Below are 21,712 nucleotides of genomic sequence, written 5' to 3'. Positions count from 1 at the left end.
ACCCCAATACCGAGGTACGTACCGAACCATGGCTTCTGTGTACCGTTACACCCCTAATCTATTGTGTTTGTATTTGTATGATCCACTATATAAACATAGTAATTATAATATCTACATATACATGGCATTTGATTGGAGGCTAGTCTCACTTTGTCCCACAGCAACATTAAAATAGTTTAGATTTGTGTATGTTGTTTATGTAAAAAATTTACTGAAGTAACTAGTTACTTTTATAATTTGTAACTGAGTAAGTAATTTAGTTACTTTTTGGAAGAAGTAACTAGTAACTGTAACTAGTTACTTTTTAAAAGTAACTCGCCCAACACTGTTAATACCACAAAAACAATTCAGGGAATGGGACAGACAGATATCAAGATTCATATGGGGGGGGGGGGGGAGGCCAAGGATCAGATATGTGACTCTACAACTACCAAAGGAAAAAGGAGGGATGGCAGTACCCAGTTTAGAAAGCTATTACTATGCAGCACAGCTTAGAACAGTAGCATGCTGGTGCAATGTGAATTATGAAGCCAAATGGAAAGATATAGAAACCAAAAGAGAGGGATTCAAAGTGGAGGCACTGATGGGAGATAGGGAGCTGTTCAGAAGACAGGAACAACTACTAGACCCAATTACCAAATTCACTATAAACATATGGAACACAATAGTAAAGAAATACAAGCTAGAAAAATAATCCAAGATACTGAGATGGATAACACATGACAACAAATTCAAACCAGGGATAGAAGACCATGGGTTCAAAAGATGGGAATGGGGGGGGGGGGGGGGGGGGTAACAGCAATATGTACAATGATAGAAGGAGGGGAGATGCAGACTCTACAAAAATTGAAAGAAAGATTCGGACTAGAGAATAGGGACCACTTTAGATATTTACAGATTAGAGATTACTATAACAAGGAAATAAAGCAAGACAGTGACAAAGAACAGAATGGGGTAATTAAGATATTGGTAAAATCATATGAAGGAAGGAAGGGGAGGGTTATATCAGCACTATATCAGGGAATAATGGACAGTAAGGGAAATACAACATTGTATATAAAAGAAAAGTGGGAGAAAGAGTTAGAAATAGAGATAACAGAGGAGGAATGGTATAACACATGTAAGACACAACAATCAACCACAGGATCAAGGATATGGAGCGAGTTTGGGTGGAAAAACATAATTAGATTCTTTATAACACCAGAAATACAGGGAAATTACACACCAGCAAAGAAACTATGTTGGAGGGAGTGTGGACAAGAAATAGCGAACCACACACACATATTCTGGAGATGTCAGAAAATAAAGCACTACTGGGAATAGATGAGATAATAAATGAAATAATAGGATAACGAAATACCCCAGGAAGGCCAAGTGTTGTATCTGGGGAACCTATCACAGGAAGGAATTCAAGGGGAAGACAAATACTTGATTAAGATACTAATAGTGGCAGCCAAAGAAGCTTTAACTAAACTGTGGTACAGGGTAGAAGCGCCGACGAAGGACCAATGGATAGAGATAGTAGAGGGGATACAGAAAATGGAGAGAATCACACATCTGCTGAAGCTGCAAGAAGAGAAGTTTGAATGGAAATGGGAAAAGTGGGAAGAATATAGGAGGGGAAGGAACGACATCACAGGGGATTGAAAAGGATACAAGGAAATTATGAAAAATGTAAATAAAGGATGCAAATATAGAATGGACCGAAGGACCCATGCCACACTTTTTCTTTTCTCATTTTTGTATTTTTGTATATCTGTTTTATTTTTATTTCTTGTTGATGAGTCTTTATAATTGTGTAGGTGGAAATGTATTGTCTATGTATGTTGTTGAAAAAATGAAAATAAAAACATAAGTTTAAAAAAGAATTGACGTAGAGCTCACACCTTTTCTCCGAAGTTGCCTACTGCAGCTTTAAGTCAAAGTCAAAGTCAACTTTATTGTAAATTTTCTATTTGTGCAAGACATACATAAATTTGAAATTGTTTTCCCCCACGGTGTATATAAAGAAAGATATTATAGACAATATAAACATAAAGTAAAAATATAGGACACAATATACAACACACAATATACAGGACTGCAAGGTATGTACACAATTCAAACAGTAATTTAAATGAGCTAAAATGAGCTTAGTGCAAGTATTTTTCTAGCAGCAGTAGTACATAGTAAAATAAAATGGTAGTGAGTGAAGTAAGAGGTAAGTTATGAGGTAAGTTAAGAGGTAAAGTGCCAGACAGAACAAGAAAACACACCCCAAAGAAATGTTGGCATGTGCATTTAATATCACCCCCTCTAACTGTGCCCCTCCAGAATGCTGCCTTGCATGACGCCCGGCCCTCATTTATCAACAATTCTTAGAAAGTGTTCTATTTTCGTACGTAAGCACAGAATTTAGAATGTGTGTACGCACAGAAATATTGGGATTTATCAACCGTGCTTACACGGGTCCTACGCACACTCCGTGTTGATAAATACTTCTTTGTTCTACCGTCGATGCTCGTGCATGATTATCCATATATGGTAATGAAACACCCCCCATGGGATGTGAAATAATGGACTGACCCGAGCGAACTCTGAGAAACCTCACTGAGAGGGAGGCGCTGATAAACCAAGAAGACACAACCCGTGTTATGGGAAAGGCTGGCGGACTTGTACATGGTGATGTCAGATATCAACGGCTCCCTAAGACCATTGCTGCAATTCTGCCTGGACAGCTCAAAATAGTTTCAAGTTTCAAGTTTCTTTAATAGTTGTCATACAGAAGTACAGAATACTTTTGTACAAAATGCTTCTTACTGTTGCGCTCCAGAGACTGTGCATGACAAGATAAGTATGAAATAAAGACATAGTAAAAATTAGAAGTAAAAAAAGAGGTCACAGTGTTCAGTTTAGACATATGTACAATGTTCGTAGACGTAGTTACCATACAATATACAATACTGTGCAGTGTACTAATATACAATACTATATAGTGCAAGGCATAAATGGACGAGGTGCAGTTTAGGTACAATTCACAGTAGGTGTACGAGTTGTAGTGCAAATCCTTTATCAATAAATATAAAGTGTAAGTGTGTTTGTGTGATCTAAAGTGTGGAGAGTGGGTGCTGCAGTGTGTTGTTTGTTTGAGTGAGTGTGTGCGTGTGGGTGTGTGTGCTGTGTGCATTTGATGGTTGTTGCATAGTGATTATTGTTCGTTTAGCGATTATTGTTCGTTTAGCAGCCTGATGGCCTGGGGATAGAAGCTCCTTCTGATATATATATATCTAATACTAATAAAGACCGTTCGTTAACCACTGTTTGGCGTTGGTGTGTCATTATTATAACCATGCTGGAATATGAATGCCTTTTTTCGTGTAGTTCGATTGGCTACCGGGTATAATACAATCAATTTTGTTGTCGGTATTAGGTAGCCTATATGAATTACATATAATAGCAGCCATAGCCTACATTATGCAACTTAACTTGCGCATATATAATAGCACATGGCACAGCCCTGCGAACCCTGCACAACAGTAAACTAACTTGATCATTAATCTAGCTGTTGTATCTTTACGCTTGTGAAAACATTAAATAATATGTATAGGCTATAGGCCGTCGCTTTGCATTAATAGCCTATATTCTCAAATGGCATTTAATGGCTATCCGACTCCTCGCTATCCTCACTGACGGACCAGTATACCTTTATATCATATCATATTCCTATATGTCTCCCAGGAATCGTGGGGCTCTGGCGAATAAAGGTTGGGAAGACCCTGCATGTAATACGTTCTTTGTTAGAACTCAACTCGTTATTATTTTGCGCATAGATTGCAGAAATACGGGAAAGTTTTGATTTATATTTAAAAGGCTTTGACATTGTAAAACTAAATAAGTGGAATTCTGTAAGCAGAATACAAGTCATATCACCCACACGATATATGCTCTGTATCCAGAGCATGTATGCTTTTCATTCATCTAAGACACATTTATTGCAAGGGTTTTGTATACACATACTACACTCAACAAATAACCTCTGTTCTCGTTGCAATGCGTTTTTTATTCTTTCTAAAAGGGGGAAAAACACTATATCGTGGGTGTTCATATGACTTGTATTCTGCTTACAGCTTCGAAATTCCACTTGTTTCGTTTAACAATGGCAAAGCCTTTAAAATATAATCAAAACGTTCCCTGTATTTCTGCAATCTATGCGCAAAATAATAACGAGTTGAGTTACGCGGAGCGCAGTCAGTACACCCCGTATATTCCGATAACGCTATACAGTATATAAACCATGCTGCATTCATTCGGAGAGAAAGACCTATTATTCCAAATGCTATTTATAGGGTTTTGACCATAATTACACTACTGTTGCTATTTTACAATGAACTATAATGAATTACGGGCCATACAGAACACGCCAGTGTTGAAACTAATGAACGGAAGCTTATCTCCGCGTTGTAATATTCATATTCTACCACCGGGTGCCAGCTACGCATGCTCCGAGCTGTGCGTAGATATACACACAAAGTCAAGCACAAGTTCAAATTGATAAGTCCCACACTTTGCTTAGAAATGACCGTACGCACGGGTTACGCACATATCTGTGCGTATGCAACGTTGATAAATGAGGGGTCTTTGTTATCTTATATTGTGAATTCTGATACCATTTATAAATTACAGATTGGATTATCAAACGTGATTTTCCATACCTACAGTATAACAAGTATATTTTGTGATATACATATATGGATATAAAAAATGGACCCTCTCAATACCAAATGTATTAATTTCCATATCACCCAGACTTAGTGCTACCATGACTAGTACGACCGAACTTCATGCTGAAAAATCTGTGGTAAAATAAATGTCATGAACTAGACAGAGTGTATAACTGTCTGATTGGTCGGCTTCTGGTTGTACCTTGGTGTTGCGTAGACAACTGATGATACAGCCTGGAAAGGACAACCTCCTGGAGCCAATCCGCTTTCTGAATTTGCAGGTGGAGGGCATGTTTGGAGGGAAGGAACTCTGGACCTACAATGTAAAACAACAACTCGTAATCTATGATATAACGCAATCCTGCACAGTACAACCACACTCTGACACTAGCCAATTAAAGGCCCACTGACATGGTCTGTTCAGTCATTTCAAAGAGGTTTAAGAGGGTAGCAAAGTCGTCCGGCCTGAAGCCTAGTAAGCCTAATATCCTCCTTGGCCTGAACTTCAGTGAGCCTAATATCACCGTTGGCTTTAAGGGGTGTTGGCTGGGTGGATGAGGGGGCAGAGGTTTATTAAGGTGTGTTGGCTGGTTGGATGAGGGGGCAGAGGTTTATTAAGGTGTGTTGGCTGGTTGGATGAGGGGGCAGAGGTTTATTAAGGTGTGTTGGCTGGTTGGATGAGGGGGCAGAGGTTTATTAAGGTGTGTTGGCTGGTTGGATGAGGGGGCAGAGGTTTAAGGTGTGTTGGCTGGTTGGATGAGGGGGCAGAGGTTTAAGGTGTGTTGGCTGGTTGGATGAGGGGGCAGAGGTTTATTAAGGTGTGTTGGCTGGTTGGATGAGGGGGCAGAGGTTTATTAATGTGTGTTGGCTGGTTGGATGAGGGGGCAGAGGTTTATTAAGGTGTGTTGGCTGGTTGGATGAGGGGGCAGAGGTTTATTAAGGTGTGTTGGCTGGTTGGATGAGGGGGCAGAGGTTTAAGGTGTGTTGGCTGGTTGGATGAGGGGGCAGAGGTCTAAGGTGTGTTACACTTTCCATATTCTAAAATGTACTAGTGACTAGATTCACTGTATGTACCGTTAACTAGATCTATATACTGTAGACTAGATCTACAGTATGTACTATAAACTAGATCCACTGTATGTACTGTAGATTAGATGTATGTACTATCGAGGAGATATTGTACTGTAGACTACATATATGTAATGTAGACTAGATCTATGTACTGTAGACTAGATATATGTACTGTAGAAAATATCTATATACTGTACTAGAGACTAGATATATGTACTGTAGACTAGATCTATGTACTGTATGTATGTCTCCATTGACAGATGCTTGCCTAGAACACGGATACATGTATGTATTATGAAGCCAGTTTGACAAAGCTTACTGGTTTGTAACTGAAGAGACATTTAGGTGGTCCATTACAATCTGTACACCTCCCCTGTGTAGAGAGAGAGAGAGAGAGAGAGAGAGAGAGAGAGAGCGAGAGAGCGAGAGAGCGAGAGAGAGAGAGAGAGAGAGAGCGAGAGGAGAGCGAGAGGAGAGCGAGAGAGCGAGAGAGCGAGAGAGCGAGAGAGCGAGAGAGAGAGAGAGAGAGAGAGAGAGAGAGAGAGAGAGAGAGAGAGAGAGAGAGAGAGAGAGAGAGAGAGAGAGAGGGGGGGGGGGAGAGAGAGAGAGAGAAGAGAGAGAGAGAGAGGAGAGAGAGAGAGAGAGAGAGAGAGGGGGGGGGGGGAAGAGAGAGAGAGAGAGACACACACACACACACACACACACACACACACACACACACACACACACATATTTAACCAGGTCCGTAGTGTAGACATGTTTAACCCAGGTTCAATCCAAGTCAGTAGTATGAACAGGTTTATTCCAGGTCAGCAGTGTAAACAGGTGTAACCAGGTCAGCAGTGTAAACAGGTTTAACCCAGGTCAGCAGTGTAAACAGGTGTAACCCATGTCAGCAGTGTAAACAGGTGTAACCCATGTCAGCAGTGTAAACAGGTTTAACCCAGGTCAGCAGTGTAAACAGGTGTAACCCAGGTCAGCAGTGTAAACAGGTTTAACCCAGGTCAGCAGTGTAAACAGGTGTAACCCAGGTCAGCAGTTGTAACAGGTTATTCAGGTCAGCAGTGTAAACAGGTTTATTTCAGGTCAGCAGTGTAAACAGGTGTAACCCAGGTCAGCAGTGTAAACAGGTTTAATTCAGGTCAGCAGTGTAAACAGGTTTAACCCAGGTCAGCAGTGTAAACAGGTTTATTTCAGGTCAGCAGTGTAAACAGGTGTAACCCAGGTCAGCAGTGTAAACAGGTTTTAACCCAGGTCAGCAGTGTAAACAGGTTTAACCCAGGTCAGCAGTGTAAACAGGTTTAACCCAGGTCAGCAGTGTAAACAGGTTTATTTCAGGTCAGCAGTGTAAACAGGTTTATTTCAGGTCAGCAGTGTAAACAGGTTTAACCCTGGTCAGCAGTGTAAACAGGTTTAACCCAGGTCAGCAGTGTAAACAGGTTTAACCCAGGTCAGCAGTGTAAACAGGTTTAACCCAGGTCAGCAGTGTAAACGGGTGTAACCCAGGTCAGCAGTGTAAACAGGTGTAACCCAGGTCAGCAGTGTAAACAGGTTTAACCCAGGTCAGCAGTGTAAACAGGTTTAACCCAGGTCAGCAGTGTAAACAGGTTTAACCCAGGTCAGCAGTGTAAACAGGTTTAACCCAGGTCAGCAGTGTAAACAGGTTTAACCCTGGTCAGCAGTGTAAACAGGTTTAACCCTGGTCAGCAGTGTAAACAGGTGTAACCCAGGTCAGCAGTGTAAACAGGTTTAACCCTGGTCAGCAGTGTAAACAGGTTTAACCCAGGTCAGCAGTGTAAACAGGTTTAACCCAGGTCAGCAGTGTAAACAGGTTTAACCCTGGTCAGCAGTGTAAACAGGTTTAACCCAGGTCAGCAGTGTAAACAGGTTTAACCCTGGTCAGCAGTGTAAACAGGTTTAACCCAGGTCAGCAGTGTAAACAGGTTTAACCCTGGTCAGCAGTGTAAACAGGTTTAACCCAGGTCAGCAGTGTAAACAGGTTTAACCCTGGTCAGCAGTGTAAACAGGTTTAACCCAGGTCAGCAGTGTAAACAGGTTTAACCCTGGTCAGCAGTGTAAACAGGTTTAACCCAGGTCAGCAGTGTAAACAGGTTTAACCCAGGTCAGCAGTGTAAACAGGTTTAACCCAGGTCAGCAGTGTAAACAGGTGTAACCCAGGTCAGCAGTGTAAACAGGTGTAACCCAGGTCAGCAGTGTAAACAGGTGTAACCCAGGTCAGCAGTGTAAACAGGTGTAACCCAGGTCTTACGTTGACTAGCAGGGTGACCTCTTTGCCACAGCGGTTCTTGTGGATTCGGAGGACCCGACTCAGTGGGATGATGAGGCCAAGCTGTGTCTCTATGTGGCTCCCGTCAAGTACAACTTCATCTACTGCTGTCTGGAGGAGAGGAGAGGAGAGGAGAGGAGAGGAGAGGAGAGGAGAGGAGAGGAGAGGAGAGGAGAGGAGAGGAGAGGAGAGGAGAGGAGGAGAGGAGAGGAGAGGAGAGGAGAGGAGAGGAGAGGAGAGGAGAGGACGGGAGAGGACGGGAGAGGACGGGAGAGGAGAGGAGAGGAGAGGAGAGGAGAGGAGAGGAGAGGAGAGGAGAGGAGAGGAGAGGAGAGGAGAAGAGAGGAGAGGGGAGGAGAGGAGTGGACAGGGGAGAGGAGGACAGGACAGGACAGGACAGGACAGGAGAGGAGAGGAGAGGAGAGGAGAGGAGAGGAGAGGAGAGGAGAGGAGAGGAGAGGAGAGGAGAGGAGAGGAGAGGAGAGGGTAAGAAGGGGGGGGGGGAGTTTCCTGGTCCCACGCCCTGGAAGATTGGGCGTGTGCACCGCAGAAATTCCCCCGCCATAGAGTACGTCACTGTGCGCGTCTCTGTTGGTAAGACTTCCGTGAGTTGTTCAGGTCCATATGATGGATCTGTTTCAGGGAGTTGTCAGAGCTCCTCCTCACGAAGCTCCTACTCGGGCCTTCTGTGAGTTAGGACTCTCCTTCCCTGTGAGGGAGCCTCCTCAGAGTTCAGAGCCTCCTCCTCAGATTGTCAAGGTGAGTAGAACTTCAAAAAGGAGTCCTGCTCTATTGTGTGTGTATTCAATTCAATTCGATTATTGAGTGTGTATTGGTTCAGTGCCTCCTCCTCGGAGAGCCCTAACCCAAATTTTACATAGCTCAATGTTGCAATATATTCTTTTCAATATATACAGCTCGCGTGGGAAGTCTCTCTGGGGATTTCTGTCTCCTCCCTATGGGAGGGTGGTGGGATGTAAAAATTTAAACAATTTTTACCCTCAGCTGCGTCACGAGGGATTCATGTCAGTCTGTGTTCTTTCTTTTTTGAATAAAAAGAGGAAGGTACATGAAGCACGACGGCTCCGTGTTGTTCTCCCAGGCGACTTGGAGGAACAATGTTTGGTGTCTTGCTAGACTATCCATTGATGTGTTTGGGTCTCGACGCATACATAGTGCTGGCTCGGTGTGTTTCTGTTAAAGAATCACACAGGGGCTAAGTGCGCCTTGGTTGCTTGTTAAAACAGCATTTTTATAGGGCAACTGGGATGGAGTTCTGTATCGTTAGTGGCTTAGCTTGGCATCGCCTTCTGCACTATCTCGCGTACGTGCACGCGTACTGAATAAACCACAAATGTACCTCTAATACCAGTATTAGTCTGACCACACCCCTCATCAGCTTACCTTCATAAGCAGGTGTGTGGTCACCTGCTCTCCTCCTTCTCGCTTTCACCACAAGGAAGAGGTGCCTCGGTAGATCCCCACACTTGACACCATGATGGAAGAAATTGGATTAGGAACAGCTTGGGAAACAAGGATACGTTGACATCATATCTTTATTTTCTCTCTCACTATTTTCGAGAAAATACGGCGATATTGTCTTCGTACTGGAGTGTCTAGAAGATGATGATCATTCTACAAACCCTCCACCGGTTTTCGTATTGGGAGCACGCCGCTGCATGCTTCTCAACTGCAGTTCCTTGCTGTGTTTGTTGGGGTGAAACCTGTCAGGCCACAGCTGAACTGTCGGACATGCCGCTGTTGTGAGGAGCGGTGCGTTCCAGGTTGGGTGAGTAGTGTTTGCTGGCGGGCTCCACTTGTCTGTTGGTGCTATGGGGGCTACTAGACAAAGTTTATGGAAACCGGCCCCAGGCTAGGGTCCTTTGTTTAGCCGTCTAGGCGACAGAAGGCCTTGGTCTGGCGACCATTTTAGTTTTAACTAGTGGGCCGCGACCATTGACACTGGTGATCCCTGTGTGTTCTGGACGAGTGGATTCTCTCTGTCACCGTGTTAAGACCCCATCTTTCATATCCAAATGAGAGTATTCCTTCACGAGGGGATATGTGCATGTAATGTGCGATAGCGGCAGATTCATGTTCAAAGTCAGCTATACAGGCCAGTTGGTACTGTGCTGATTCCGCCGGACGTGTTATTGTCACCGTTGTGAAGCGGTGTTGACGTCTTGTTTTCTCTTTTCTCTTAAAAAGTGAGGAGGGTTCAGAACGGCGGCCTGTCTGGGTGAGTGTTATGTCATTGTTTACATGTTCATAGCTTACGGTTAGCCGGTCGGTGGCCTGGCGCGGGGTAGCTTAGGCTTCTCGCGCGCCGCCGGGAGCTCGCTCCTGATCGCGTGCGTCGTAGATCGGCGTCTCGCGAGCGGAAGCGATAGCACTCGAACGGTTGGAGCAGCCGTTAGCTTGATGCTATTCTGTTGAACGTGCTTTGATTTTTAACATGTTTTACACTCTTGACCACGACGTCATCTTTGACAGGGGATGTTCGTCAACCCTGCCTGAGCCTAGACGGGGATTGCGTCAACAAAGAGGGCTGTGTTCTACGGTGGCTTATGACTGCACTTCGCTGATCTGCGTTCCGGGCAGGTACGGGGTTGGCCAGACCCTCATAACACGTCTTCTGGTTTTACCTTGCTAAATCTTGCTAAATGTATTGTGAATGACGGTGTTTTTTCCCAAAACGTGTGTTGTTGCAATGCATTTGAGATACGTTGCGGGTTGTGTGTGAGCTGTTTTTGTCACTGGCAGTAGCTTCTCTGTGCAGGTCGTGATGTATTGATCTGGTTGTTGTGTGAGAAACATCATGGTGTTTATGTGTACCGTGTACTCACTACTAAGGCAACTAACCTATGAAGCTATGCTTGGTGACGAGTGAGTAAAAGAATGTTCTTTCTCAGACTGTAATGACAATGGACAGTGAGTTCACACATTAACAGGTTTTCCTGTTTTAACTGGCCGTATTGAGGGTAAAATAGGAGGATTGTGTTTTCCCCCCCCCGGTTCCCTGGGGACTTTATCACCTCCTATCAGACATGTTGTGCATTAATTGTGTCTTTTGTGTGGTAGGGATACGATGTAACTCTCAGCTTGATTGCTGAGGTTGTGCTAAATCTGCTGGAGAAACTTATTTCCTAAAGGGAAATTGGTTTGGTTGCTGTCATATGTGCTTAGCAAGGCCTGTGGTCGATACTAATCAAGAATGATGTATTCTCTCATTGTGATGATGATGGGTTGTGTGTGTCATGTGACCTACAACTGGGTTGTACTGACCACAGAAGCACATGTGTATGTTGGACCGGGGTTCTTAGAGCCCTCTCTATTCTGTGTTTTTCCTTAGTAAAAATCAGATAGCAGGTTAGCTCGTGCGCTGTGTGGAGCTGTGAAACGCTTCATAGGGTTGACTATGACTGTGTCATATTCTCTTTTTGTCGTTACGTCGTATCATGGGTGTGGGGTCGTAAAGGGGTGAACTGGTAACCTTTCCTCTCCCCGTTGTTCTGTCGGTCAGGGGTACACCCCCTGTCCTTCAAGGTTCCCGTCACGTGGCGGTTCGGCACGTTACGGGGGGGGGGGGGGGGGGGGGGAGGGAGTTCCTGGTCCCACGGCCTGGTATATTGGGCGTGTGCACCGCAGGAATTCCCCCGCCATAGAGTACGTCACCGTGCGCGTCTCTGTTGGTAGGACTTCCGTGTGCTGTTCAGGTCCATGTGATGGATCTGTTTTCAGGGGGGGTGGTCAGGGCTCCTCCTCACCAAGCGCCTACTCAGGCCTTCTGTGAGTTCGGACTCCTTCTTCCATGTGATCCATGTGAGGAAGCCTCCATCAGAGTACAGAGCCTTCCTCCTCAGATTGTCAAAGTGAGTGGACCCTCTAGAAGGGTCCTTTTCTATTGTATGTATATTCGATTCAATTCGTTTATTGAGTGTGTATGGGTTCGGTGCCTCTTCCCCGGAGGCCCTAAAACCAGTTTTTTACATGGCTCAAGGTGCAATATATTCTTTTCAATCTGTACAGCTCGCGTGGGAAGTCTCTCTGGGGATCCCCGTCTCTTTCCTATGGGAGGGTGGTGGGATGTAAAAATGTGAACATTTTTTACCCCGGCTGTGTAGACTGGGATACATACTGTTGATGCTTCCTTCTTTCTATTCCAGAAGTGTTGGAGTTAGGGAGTGTCACACCCCTCTTGTCGTTCCCCTGGGCGCCTTGGGGATTCAATGGCAGGTCTAAATAGCCTGTTCATTGATGGGGGTGTGTCCCGACGCACGTATAGTGCTAGCTCGCTGTAAACAGGCGATTGACTGGCACGCCTTAGTTGCTTGTGGTTGAAACAGCGTTTTTATAAAGCAACTGAGATGGGGGTTTTTCCTCTTCCGGCGACCACATCCCATGACCTGGGTGGGTTGTCGACGGATCCTCGTTCATGTCTGGGGGATGATGACGGGATGGATCTGAACATATGTAGTGGGGTCTCACGCCCTTGGGGTGGGCCACCAGGCGCGGTTCGTCCCGACGTCTGGGTGGCGCCTTCTTTTCATGTTAAGATCAACACGCATATCTGCCCTTTTCCTGGGGCATGTCGGCGTGGTTAGGGCACGGGACTGGTTCTGGTCACGCTGGTCCAGATCAGTTGAACCCGTTGTCCGCCGGGGATGCAGATCTGCTGTTCTGGTACCCTGAGGGACTTGGGCTTTTTTCAGGGGGAAAAATGCCAGGTCGGTCTGGGTGTCACAGGGTTAAGCGCTATGGAGACCCTGGTTGGGTATGTTTTTACTCAGCACTGTCGTCATGGCTTACAGCCATGCCATTCTGTACGCGCTCGATCTCGTCGGATCTCGGCCGCTACACAGGTTGGTCCTGGTTAGTACTTGGTTGGGAGACCGCCGGGGAATACCAGGTACGGTGTGCTTAGGGGCTGGTTCTCCATTGTTTTTCGCTCCTCTCTCACGCATGGCGAAGAGGGGCCTGTGGGGGTGGTTTTTTGACCTCCTCTGGTGACCCTGTGCTTCCCGTACCGCCAGGCCCGGTCCGAAGTGATGTTTGCGACCCGTAGGCCTGGGTTAACCCTTTTTGGAAACTGAAACACTTGTACTGCGGTATAGCCGGTGTATACCCGCAGGTGTGTTTTGGAGTTTTTTCTTGAGGGGTTATAGGAACAACCACCGCATTGGGTAACACCGAGGTGGTTGATTCCCTGGTGTGTTGGAGCAGTGTCAACTCCCGGGTTCACCGGTTGAGGGTGCCCCTGCACGTTCATGACGTCTGCCAATCGTGTCAGCCTTCTCTGCCTCGACCCCTCTGGGTGGGGGTTGTTAAATGGAGGCTTGGTCATGCAACACCGCCAGCTTACGCTCCTTCCGCCGGGGCGGCTGTGTTCAGCTGTCCCCTCTGGCGCCTGTCTCGTCCGCAGTCTCCAGGCTAGGGTTAACAGCCTGTTGCCTGGTTTTTCCCCGGTGCGCTGCCTGCTTCCGTTGGTTAACCTTTTTTGTGTGCTTACGGCCATGCTGACTGCCTATTCTGCAGGGTCAGTGTGCCAGGCGGTGTACTATTGGGGGGACGGGGCCCGCTCGGCTTACTGGCCTGGTTGGTTCCGCCTGGGAATACCAGGTGCAGTAACTGAGGGGCCTTTGTCCGAATACGCTGGCGATGTGGGGGGCGGGGCACTACGTGCCCACCTGGTGGGGTCTTGATGCTGGCATCATGGACTTCTCCGGGCCCCCATTCCAGGGAGTCCAGTCCTTTTGGTGGGTCTGGGTCTTCCTTCGTGCTCCGCTGCTACGGCCTTGCCACGGGGTTGGGTTTGCCCTTGACCCCGTGATTCTGGGGGCAGTAACGAGGTTGTTCCTCCGTTCGTTCCCGGGTGGCATGCGGGTTGTGCGTGTGTGTAGTCGTGGGTCAAGCCACGGTCTGCTCACCCTGTGCGTTGAGTTGCTTGAGTGCCTCTTCGCACGGTCGGGTCCGTCGCCCTCCCGTGACGTCCCTAATAGGGGGGCTACCCTCCATTAGGGGGGGTCGGGGGGGCTCGGCCCTCCCTGTTCTGATGGTTTTGGGGGGCTGTCAGCGGGGTGTATTTGTCAGCCAAGTGGCTCCGCTTGGCCTCCCTTGTGCAGAAGGCGATGCCAAGCTAAGCCACTAACGATACAGAACGTTAGGTTATGACTATAACCAAGTTCTGTTAGTTAGGGGCGATGCTTGGCATCGGACGCCGCTGCAGCCCTTGTCCTCACCTTGTGGTGAAAGCTTGGGAAGGAGGAGAGCAGGTGACCACACACCTGCTTATGAAGGTAAGCTGATGAGGGGTGTGGTCAGACTAATACTGGTATTAGAGGTACATTTGTGGTTTATTCAGTACGCGTGCACGTACGCGAGATAGTGCAGAAGGCGATGCCAAGCATCGCCCCTAACTAACAGAACTTGGTTATAGTCATAACCTAACGTTTTGTCTCTTCCGAGCGCCAGTTTACTAGGTTGTCTCGATGAATTCTCGTTCATATCTGGGGGATGTTAACGGAATAGATCAAAACATAGGTAGAGGGGTCTCACGCCCTTGGGGTGGGCCACTGAGCACGGTCTAAATGGGGACCGTCTGGGTGGCACCCTCTTTTCATGTTTTAGATCGACACGTATACCTACCCCCTCTTCTGGAATGGGCATGTCGGCGTGGTTAGGACACAGGACTGGTCTGGTCGCGCTGGTCCAGGTCAGTTAACCCGTTGTCCGCCGGGGATGCAGATCTGCTGTTCTGGTACCCTGAGGGACTTGTGCTTTTTTTGGGGGGAAAAATGCCGGGTAGGTCCGGGTGTCACAGGGTTAGGCGCTATGGAGACCCTTTGTTGGGTACATATTGTACTCTGCACTATCGTAATGGCTTACGGCCATGCCAACCTGTACACGCCCGATCTCGTCCGATCTCGGACGCTACGCAGGTTCGGTCCTGGTTAGTACTTGGTTGGGAGACCGCCTGGGAATACCAAGTGCGGTGTGCTTAGGGCTGGTTCTCCATTCTTTTCGCTCCTCTCTCACGCGTGGCGAAGAGGGGGCTGTTGGGGTGGTCTTGGACCTCCTCTGGTAACCCTGTGCTTCCCGTGCCGCCGGGCCCGGTCCGAAGTAAAGTTTCGTTGATACCGTAGGCCTGGGATAACCCTTTTTTGAAAACTGAAACACTTGTACTGTGGTATAGCCAGTGTATGCCCGCAGGTGTGTTTTGGAGTTTTTTCTTGAGGGGTTATAGGAACAACCACCATCGGTTCCAAGAGGGTGGTTGATTCCCTGGTGTGTTGGAGCAGTGTCAACTCCCGGGTTACCCGGTTGAGTGTGCCCCTGCACGTTCATGACGTCTGCCAATCATGTCAGCCTTCTCTGCCTCGACCCCTCTGGGTGGGTTTTTTTTAATGGAGGCTTTGTCATGCAACAACGCCAGCATACGCCCCTTCCGCCGGGGGGGCTGTTTTCAGCTGACTCCTTTGGCGCCTGTCTCGTCCGCAGTGCTCCAGGCTCAGGTTACAGCCTGTTGCCTGGTTTTCCCGGTGCGCTGCCTGCTTCCGTTGGTTAACCTTTTTTTGTGTGCTTACGGCCATGCTGACTGCCTGTTCTGCAGGGTCAGTGTGCCAGGCGGTGTGCTATTGGGGGGGCCTTATCCGAATACGCTGGCGATGTGGGGGGCGGTGTCACTAAGTGACCAACTGGTGGGGTCTTGATGCCTGGCGTCATTGACCCCTCCGGGCCCCCGTTTTCCAGGGGATCCAGTCCCTTCAGTGGGTCTGGGTCTTCCTTCGCGCTCCGCTGCTACGGCCTTGCCACGGGGTTGGGTTTGCTCTTGACCCCGTGATTTCTGGAAGGTTGTTCCTTCCGTTCGTTCCCGGGTGGCATGCGGGTTGTGCGTGTGTGTAGTCGTGGGGTCAAGTCACGGTCTGCTCACCCTGTGCGTTGAGTTGCTTGAGTGCCTCTTCGCACGGTCGGATACGTCGCCCTCCCGTGAACCTCCAATAGGGGGGGTATCCTCCATTAGGGAGGGTCGGGGGGGCTCGGTCCTCACCGGTCTGATGGTTGTGGGGGGCCTCAGCGGGGTACATTCGTCGGGCTATGGCTCCGCTCAGCCCCTGTTATGCAGACAGGTGCTGAGCAAGCCATAACGCTACAGAACGAAGGGGTATGTATATAACCCAGTTCTGTGAGTTATGGTGCGCTCAGCACCTGGACACCGCTGCGGCCCTTGATTTTTCATTGTGGTGAAATTTGTTGGGAAGGAGATGAGTGTGTGGCCCCACCCCTGCTTATGTAGGTAAGCGGATGGGGGTGTGGCCAGATGAATGCTGGCATGTAAAGGTACATGGTGGAATTTTTTATTCAGTGTATATACGCTGAAGCGAGATATATGCAGACAGACAGGTGCTGAGCGCACCATAACTCACAGAACTGGGTTATATACATAACCCTTCGTTAATGTGGTAGCGCAAGGTTAACCTTCTGTAGTGTGGCAGTGAAAGGGTTAACTGTCTGTAGTGTGGTTCTGCAGCTGTCTTTTGGAACAGTCTGCCCAGTGACCTGAAAATTGTAATCAGTGCTGTTAGATTCAAGTCCAGCCTAAAGACATGGCTCAAAAGGGACTATAATTAACCCAGATACTCAGCTAAAAGGCACCCTTACATGTTTTTATACGTCTGTTATGTATATGTGATGTGTTGCGATGTCACGTCTGTATTAGTGCTGTCAGGCGATTAAAAAAATTTATCTAATTAATTACAGGATTGTAATGAATTAATCTAATTAATCACATTTTAATCGCATAACCATTTTATGCCTGATATTCTATATTCTATAATCATATTTCAAATTGCATGTCTCCGGATGGCAGAATTCAGTACTGTATCTACAAAACCTTCTGTTTAATCATCTTCCATCTATTAATTTGCTTAGATTTTTCAGGTCTGGTCAATTTGAGCATGGTGTTATTCACAGTCAAAGATACAAATAATTTATTGATATTCTCATTTGGTTCATTACAATTTACTCAAGCCTATAGTAACAGACACAGTATTTCTGACACTGGGAATACATTCCCTGAGATCCATAGATGTCCCTAGAATCAGATACCAAGAACATGCAAATAGCCCATATTAAAAAAAAAGTCTGTAAATGTGTATTCTACATTCTTATGGAATGAATGAGATAAAAAAAAAAAAAAATTGTAATACATTTCGAGTTAATTTTCATAACGCGATAATTTGCTGTGTAATTAATTAATCTAATTAACGCGATAAACTGACAGCCCTAGTCTGTATGTATCTCATTCGCCTACACCCCTACCAGGACCACAATGGAAATAAGCTCTGAGCTTTTTTGTGTACATCCTTGGCAGTATTTCCTGACTGTGCTTCTGCCGCGTGTTATTTTATATTGTGTCAAATAAAGTCATTCATTCATTCAACCATTTGTAGTCTGGCATAGTGATAGGGTTCTTCAGGGGTAACATAATAGATGCTACCTGATTGTTTTCGTTAAGGTGGAACTGGAGTTGGTATTCGCTCCCCAACAGGGTGGTCTTCAAGGTTCCATCTTTAACCACATCCGGGAACAGGACGTCATGGAGGATCACATGGTACTTAACCACGTCAGCTTCCTGTCGGCACAGAGGAACAAGACCAGCATTCATGTAAGGTAAGGTAAGGTAAGGTAAGGTAAGGTAAGGTAAGGTAAGGTAAGATAAGATAAGATAAGATAAGACAAGATTTAATTTCAAACCTTTATTTAAACTCGAAAGGTATCAGAGGTTTCCCTCATTTACAATCACGTTGAGTGTACATACAGAGTTAAGCAAGTGTGTCAGTGAAAGGGTCAACCTTCTGTGTTGTCACAGTGAAAGGGTCAACCCGTTGTCTTGTGGCAGTGAAAGGGTTAACCTTCTGTAGTGTGCTAGTGAAAGGGTTAACCTTCTGTAGTGTGGTAGTGAAAGGGCTATAGTGTCAGGTTGAAACATTCAATGTTGTACACATGGTCAAAACATACCAGCCTGGTGATATGATAACATACCAGCCCCCTCCGGACCGGTGTCCCCCAGGGCTCGGTCCTAGGACCCCTTCTCTTCTCCCTCTACACTAAATCACTGGGTAACATTATCACGTCTCATGGCTTCTCATATCATTGTTATGCCGATGATACTCAACTCTTCCTCTCCTTCCCTCCCTCAGATATCCACGTCTCTGAGCGGATCTCGGCCTGTCTGTCCGACATCTCCGCCTGGATGACGACCAACCACCTCAAACTGAACCTAAGCAGAATTGCTCCACCTGCCGGCCAAATCCTCCCCCCTGACCGACCTCTCCATCACAGTCGAGAATGCAGCTGTGACCGCTTCCCCGACCGCCAAGAACCTTGGTGTTGTCCTCGACGACCAGTTGAACTTCTCTGCTCACATCGCAGCGACAACCAAAACCTGCAGATTCCTCCTGAGCAACGTCAGAAGGATACGCCCCTTCCTGACAAAAGAAGCCACCCAACTCCTCGTCCAATCAACAGTCATCTCCCGCCTCGACTACTGCAACGCACTGCTCGCTGGCCTCCCGGCCACTGCCACCAAGCCTCTTCAACTCATTCAAAACGCAGCGGCCCACCTGATCTCAAACCTACCGAAGTCGGCCCATGTCACCCCACTTCTTAGGGACCTGCACTGGCTCCCCATTGCTGCACGTATCCGCTTCAAGGCCCTCGACCTAGCATACCGTGCGGCAAAGGGAACCGCTCCCGCCTACCTCCGGTCAATGGTCTCTAACTACACACCCTCAAGACCCCTACGCTCTGCATCTTCTGGCCGCCTCAGACCTACTCCTATCCAAGCTCCCGGAGGGTCATCAAAGAGAAGCCGCCTATTCTCAGTCCTTGCCCCACAATGGTGGAATGAACTACCCATCCCAGTTAGGACAGCCGAATCCCGTCCAATCTTTCCCCGTCGACTTAAGACTCACTTCTTCAACCATTATCGGAAATGATATAAAAAAAAATAAAAAATCTAACCCTAACTAACCATACTGTCATGCACTTGTCCTAATAAACTAACCTACACTGTAACACGCAACACTTTGATGAACATTGTTACTCAGCTGATAGAGTTGTACCCTTCCTGATGACTTGTCGTACAGAACTTGTAAGTCGCGTTTGGATAAAAGCGTCAGCTAAATGACTAAATGTAAATGTAAATGTAAATGAAGTTAAAATGTTGTACACAGTCAGGACCTAGCAGCCAGATCCTGACCCACAAACCATGGTACGTCAGACTGTAGGAGGTGCAGCTGGTGAGACGTGCTGGTGAGAGCAACACCGGTGCCCCCCAAGGAACCATGCTGGCACCCTTCCTGTTCATCCTCTACACCTCTGCCACCTACAGAGGTTCTCAGACGACTCCTCCGCCGTCAGTTACATCACGGATATATGAATGTACATAGTCAGGACCTACCAGTTGGGTGGAGTTAGAATGTTGTACCTAGTCAGGACCTACCAGTTGGGTGGAGTTAGAATGTTGTACCTAGTCAGGACCTACCAGTTGGGTGGAGTTAGAAACGTTGTACCTAGTCAGGACCTACCAGTTGGGTGGAGTTAGAAACGTTGTACCTAGTCAGGACCTACCAGTTGGGTGGAGTTAGAGTGTTGTACCTAGTCAGGACCTACCAGCTGGGTGGAGTTTGAATGTTGTACATAGTCAGGACCTACCAGTTGGGTGGAGTTAGAATGTTGTACCTAGTCAGGACCTACCAGTTGGGTGGAGTTAGAATGTTGTACATAGTCAGGATCTACCAGTTGGGTGGAGTTAGAATGTTGTGCATAGTCAGGACCTACCGGTTGGGTGGAGTTAGAATGTTGTACCTAGTCAGGACCTACCAGTTGGGTGGAGTTAGAATGTTGTACATAGTCAGGACCTACCAGTTGGGTGGAGTTAGAATGTTGTACACAGTCAGGATCTACCAGTTGGGTGGAGTTAGAATGTTGTACATAGTCAGGACCTACCAGTTGGGTGGAGTTAGAATGTTGTACCTAGTCAGGACCTACCAGTTGGGTGGAGTTTGAATGTTGTACATAGTCAGGACCTACCAGTTGGGTGGAGTTAGTCTGGCTGAGGTACTCTCTTATGGCATCATCTGTTGGCATCAGGATGGTGTAACTCCACGAACCCAGCTCCGTAGACAGGTTGTACAGCTGAGAGGGAACATTTGAAGGAATATATTCATTTTGTTAGCATTCATTCATACAGATCTGTAGGTAGCATTCATACAGATCTGTAGGAGACAGCGTTTGGACATGGCTGCAGTGGGGGACAGAGAGAGACAGTGATCTGCACCCCTGTGTTGGAGAGAGAAGGTAACTATGGCAACTATCTTATCGCTCTCCTCAACCGGATGCTAGCCTCAAGCAACCAGCTCCACCAGCCCGGGGATCAAAGAGTCCATGCTGACGTCTGCTCTGACTGGCTGCAGGCACAGTGGATCAACCCGGCGCCCCCTTTTATTCTAAACACGGTGACATCAGTTATTAATGTGTGTCTCAATCTCAAGTTCAAGTTCTTTATTTGTCAAATACACAACAATACATACAGGGGCATTACAGGTAATGAAATGTTTGTGTTTTGAGCTCAGACTCAACAGTGCACAATTAAGAAACCGCAATGAATACCTCGGTTAGCCCAGTTCAATTACTTTATTATCCTTTCAAGATGTGTTTCGTGTTTCGTTTTTTTTGGTGTGTTAATAAATAGTTGTAGGCGTGGTAGCCGTCTATCACTGCCCAGGACCACGCCCCCTCTCTGCTTGACATATAAGCAGGTGATTTCAGAAGAGACTGAAAGTCTTTATTAATGCTAACCAAACGTACATTGTACTTGACTTAACGTTGGCCCAACTTCAAGTCAAGTCAAGTCAAGAGTTTTAATTGTCACGGCATACAAGTATACAATGAAATGCGGGGGGTCTTGCCGGCAGCGATTGTGCATAATACAATAATAATAATAATAATAATAATATAATAATAATATAATAAGAATCCAATAGAACGACATTGTGCAATAATACAAGTAACAAAGTAGGGCATATCGGTATCTGTACATGAGTTATTTACAGAGCATGGTAGGACATGCTAGGTCCTGTGGTAGTGCAATACACTGTTAGCTACGGATGAGGCACTGGGTCTTTATGTACACTGCTATACTGTTAACAGATTTGGCAATGGGGCGACAATAATGTATACAAGAGGCATGGTATTCTATCTTTGGCCTTGCTCTGCTGGCAGCGGTTTATTTATCATGTAGTCTCATAATACAGCAGCACATATGATCTCCTCTCTGGGAGGGGCAGACGTGAGAAGAAGGAACAGTAGGAGGGAACCAAGGTTTATATATAGTCCCAACCTGGTGTAGACAGTAGACGCTCCGCCTACAGCGCCCTCCAGTGTAAAGTGACCATAAGTGTGAGCGTGTACAGCATGAGTGTGTTTGTGCTCTACTGTAAGTTTAGCAGACCTAGCTTTAATCAGCGGCCCTAATCAATCCATTATTGACTGACTGTCATTATGGACGGACGGATGGATGGATGGATGGATAGATGGATAGATGGATAGATGGATAGATGGATAGATGGATAGATGGATAGATAGATCGATC

At 46.7% G+C, this 21,712-nt stretch overlaps 1 protein-coding gene across 2 annotated transcripts in view; it reads right to left on the bottom strand.

The window, feature by feature from the left end:
* stab1 (stabilin 1) overlaps positions 1 to 21,712 on the bottom strand; it is a 335,483-nt gene that overhangs the window by 239,967 nt on the left and 73,804 nt on the right. For both annotated transcript variants that reach the window (XM_084317601.1, XM_084317602.1), the window contains exons 33-37: positions 20,152 to 20,256; positions 17,555 to 17,689; positions 8,041 to 8,169; positions 6,091 to 6,144; positions 4,903 to 5,016 (exon numbers count right to left, since the gene is read on the bottom strand). In XM_084317601.1, coding sequence (XP_084173727.1) covers positions 4,903 to 5,016; positions 6,091 to 6,144; positions 8,041 to 8,169; positions 17,555 to 17,689; positions 20,152 to 20,256 — 537 coding nt within the window. The remainder of the gene's footprint in view (positions 1 to 4,902; positions 5,017 to 6,090; positions 6,145 to 8,040; positions 8,170 to 17,554; positions 17,690 to 20,151; positions 20,257 to 21,712) is intronic.

Source organism: Notolepis coatsorum, assembly GCF_963971535.1.
Source record: "Notolepis coatsorum genome assembly, chromosome: 6".
In the NCBI taxonomy this organism is placed as follows: Eukaryota; Metazoa; Chordata; class Actinopteri; order Aulopiformes; family Paralepididae; genus Notolepis; species Notolepis coatsorum.
The sequence above is the reverse complement of the archived record's forward strand: the minus strand, read 5'-3'. Positions and strand labels throughout refer to the sequence as shown.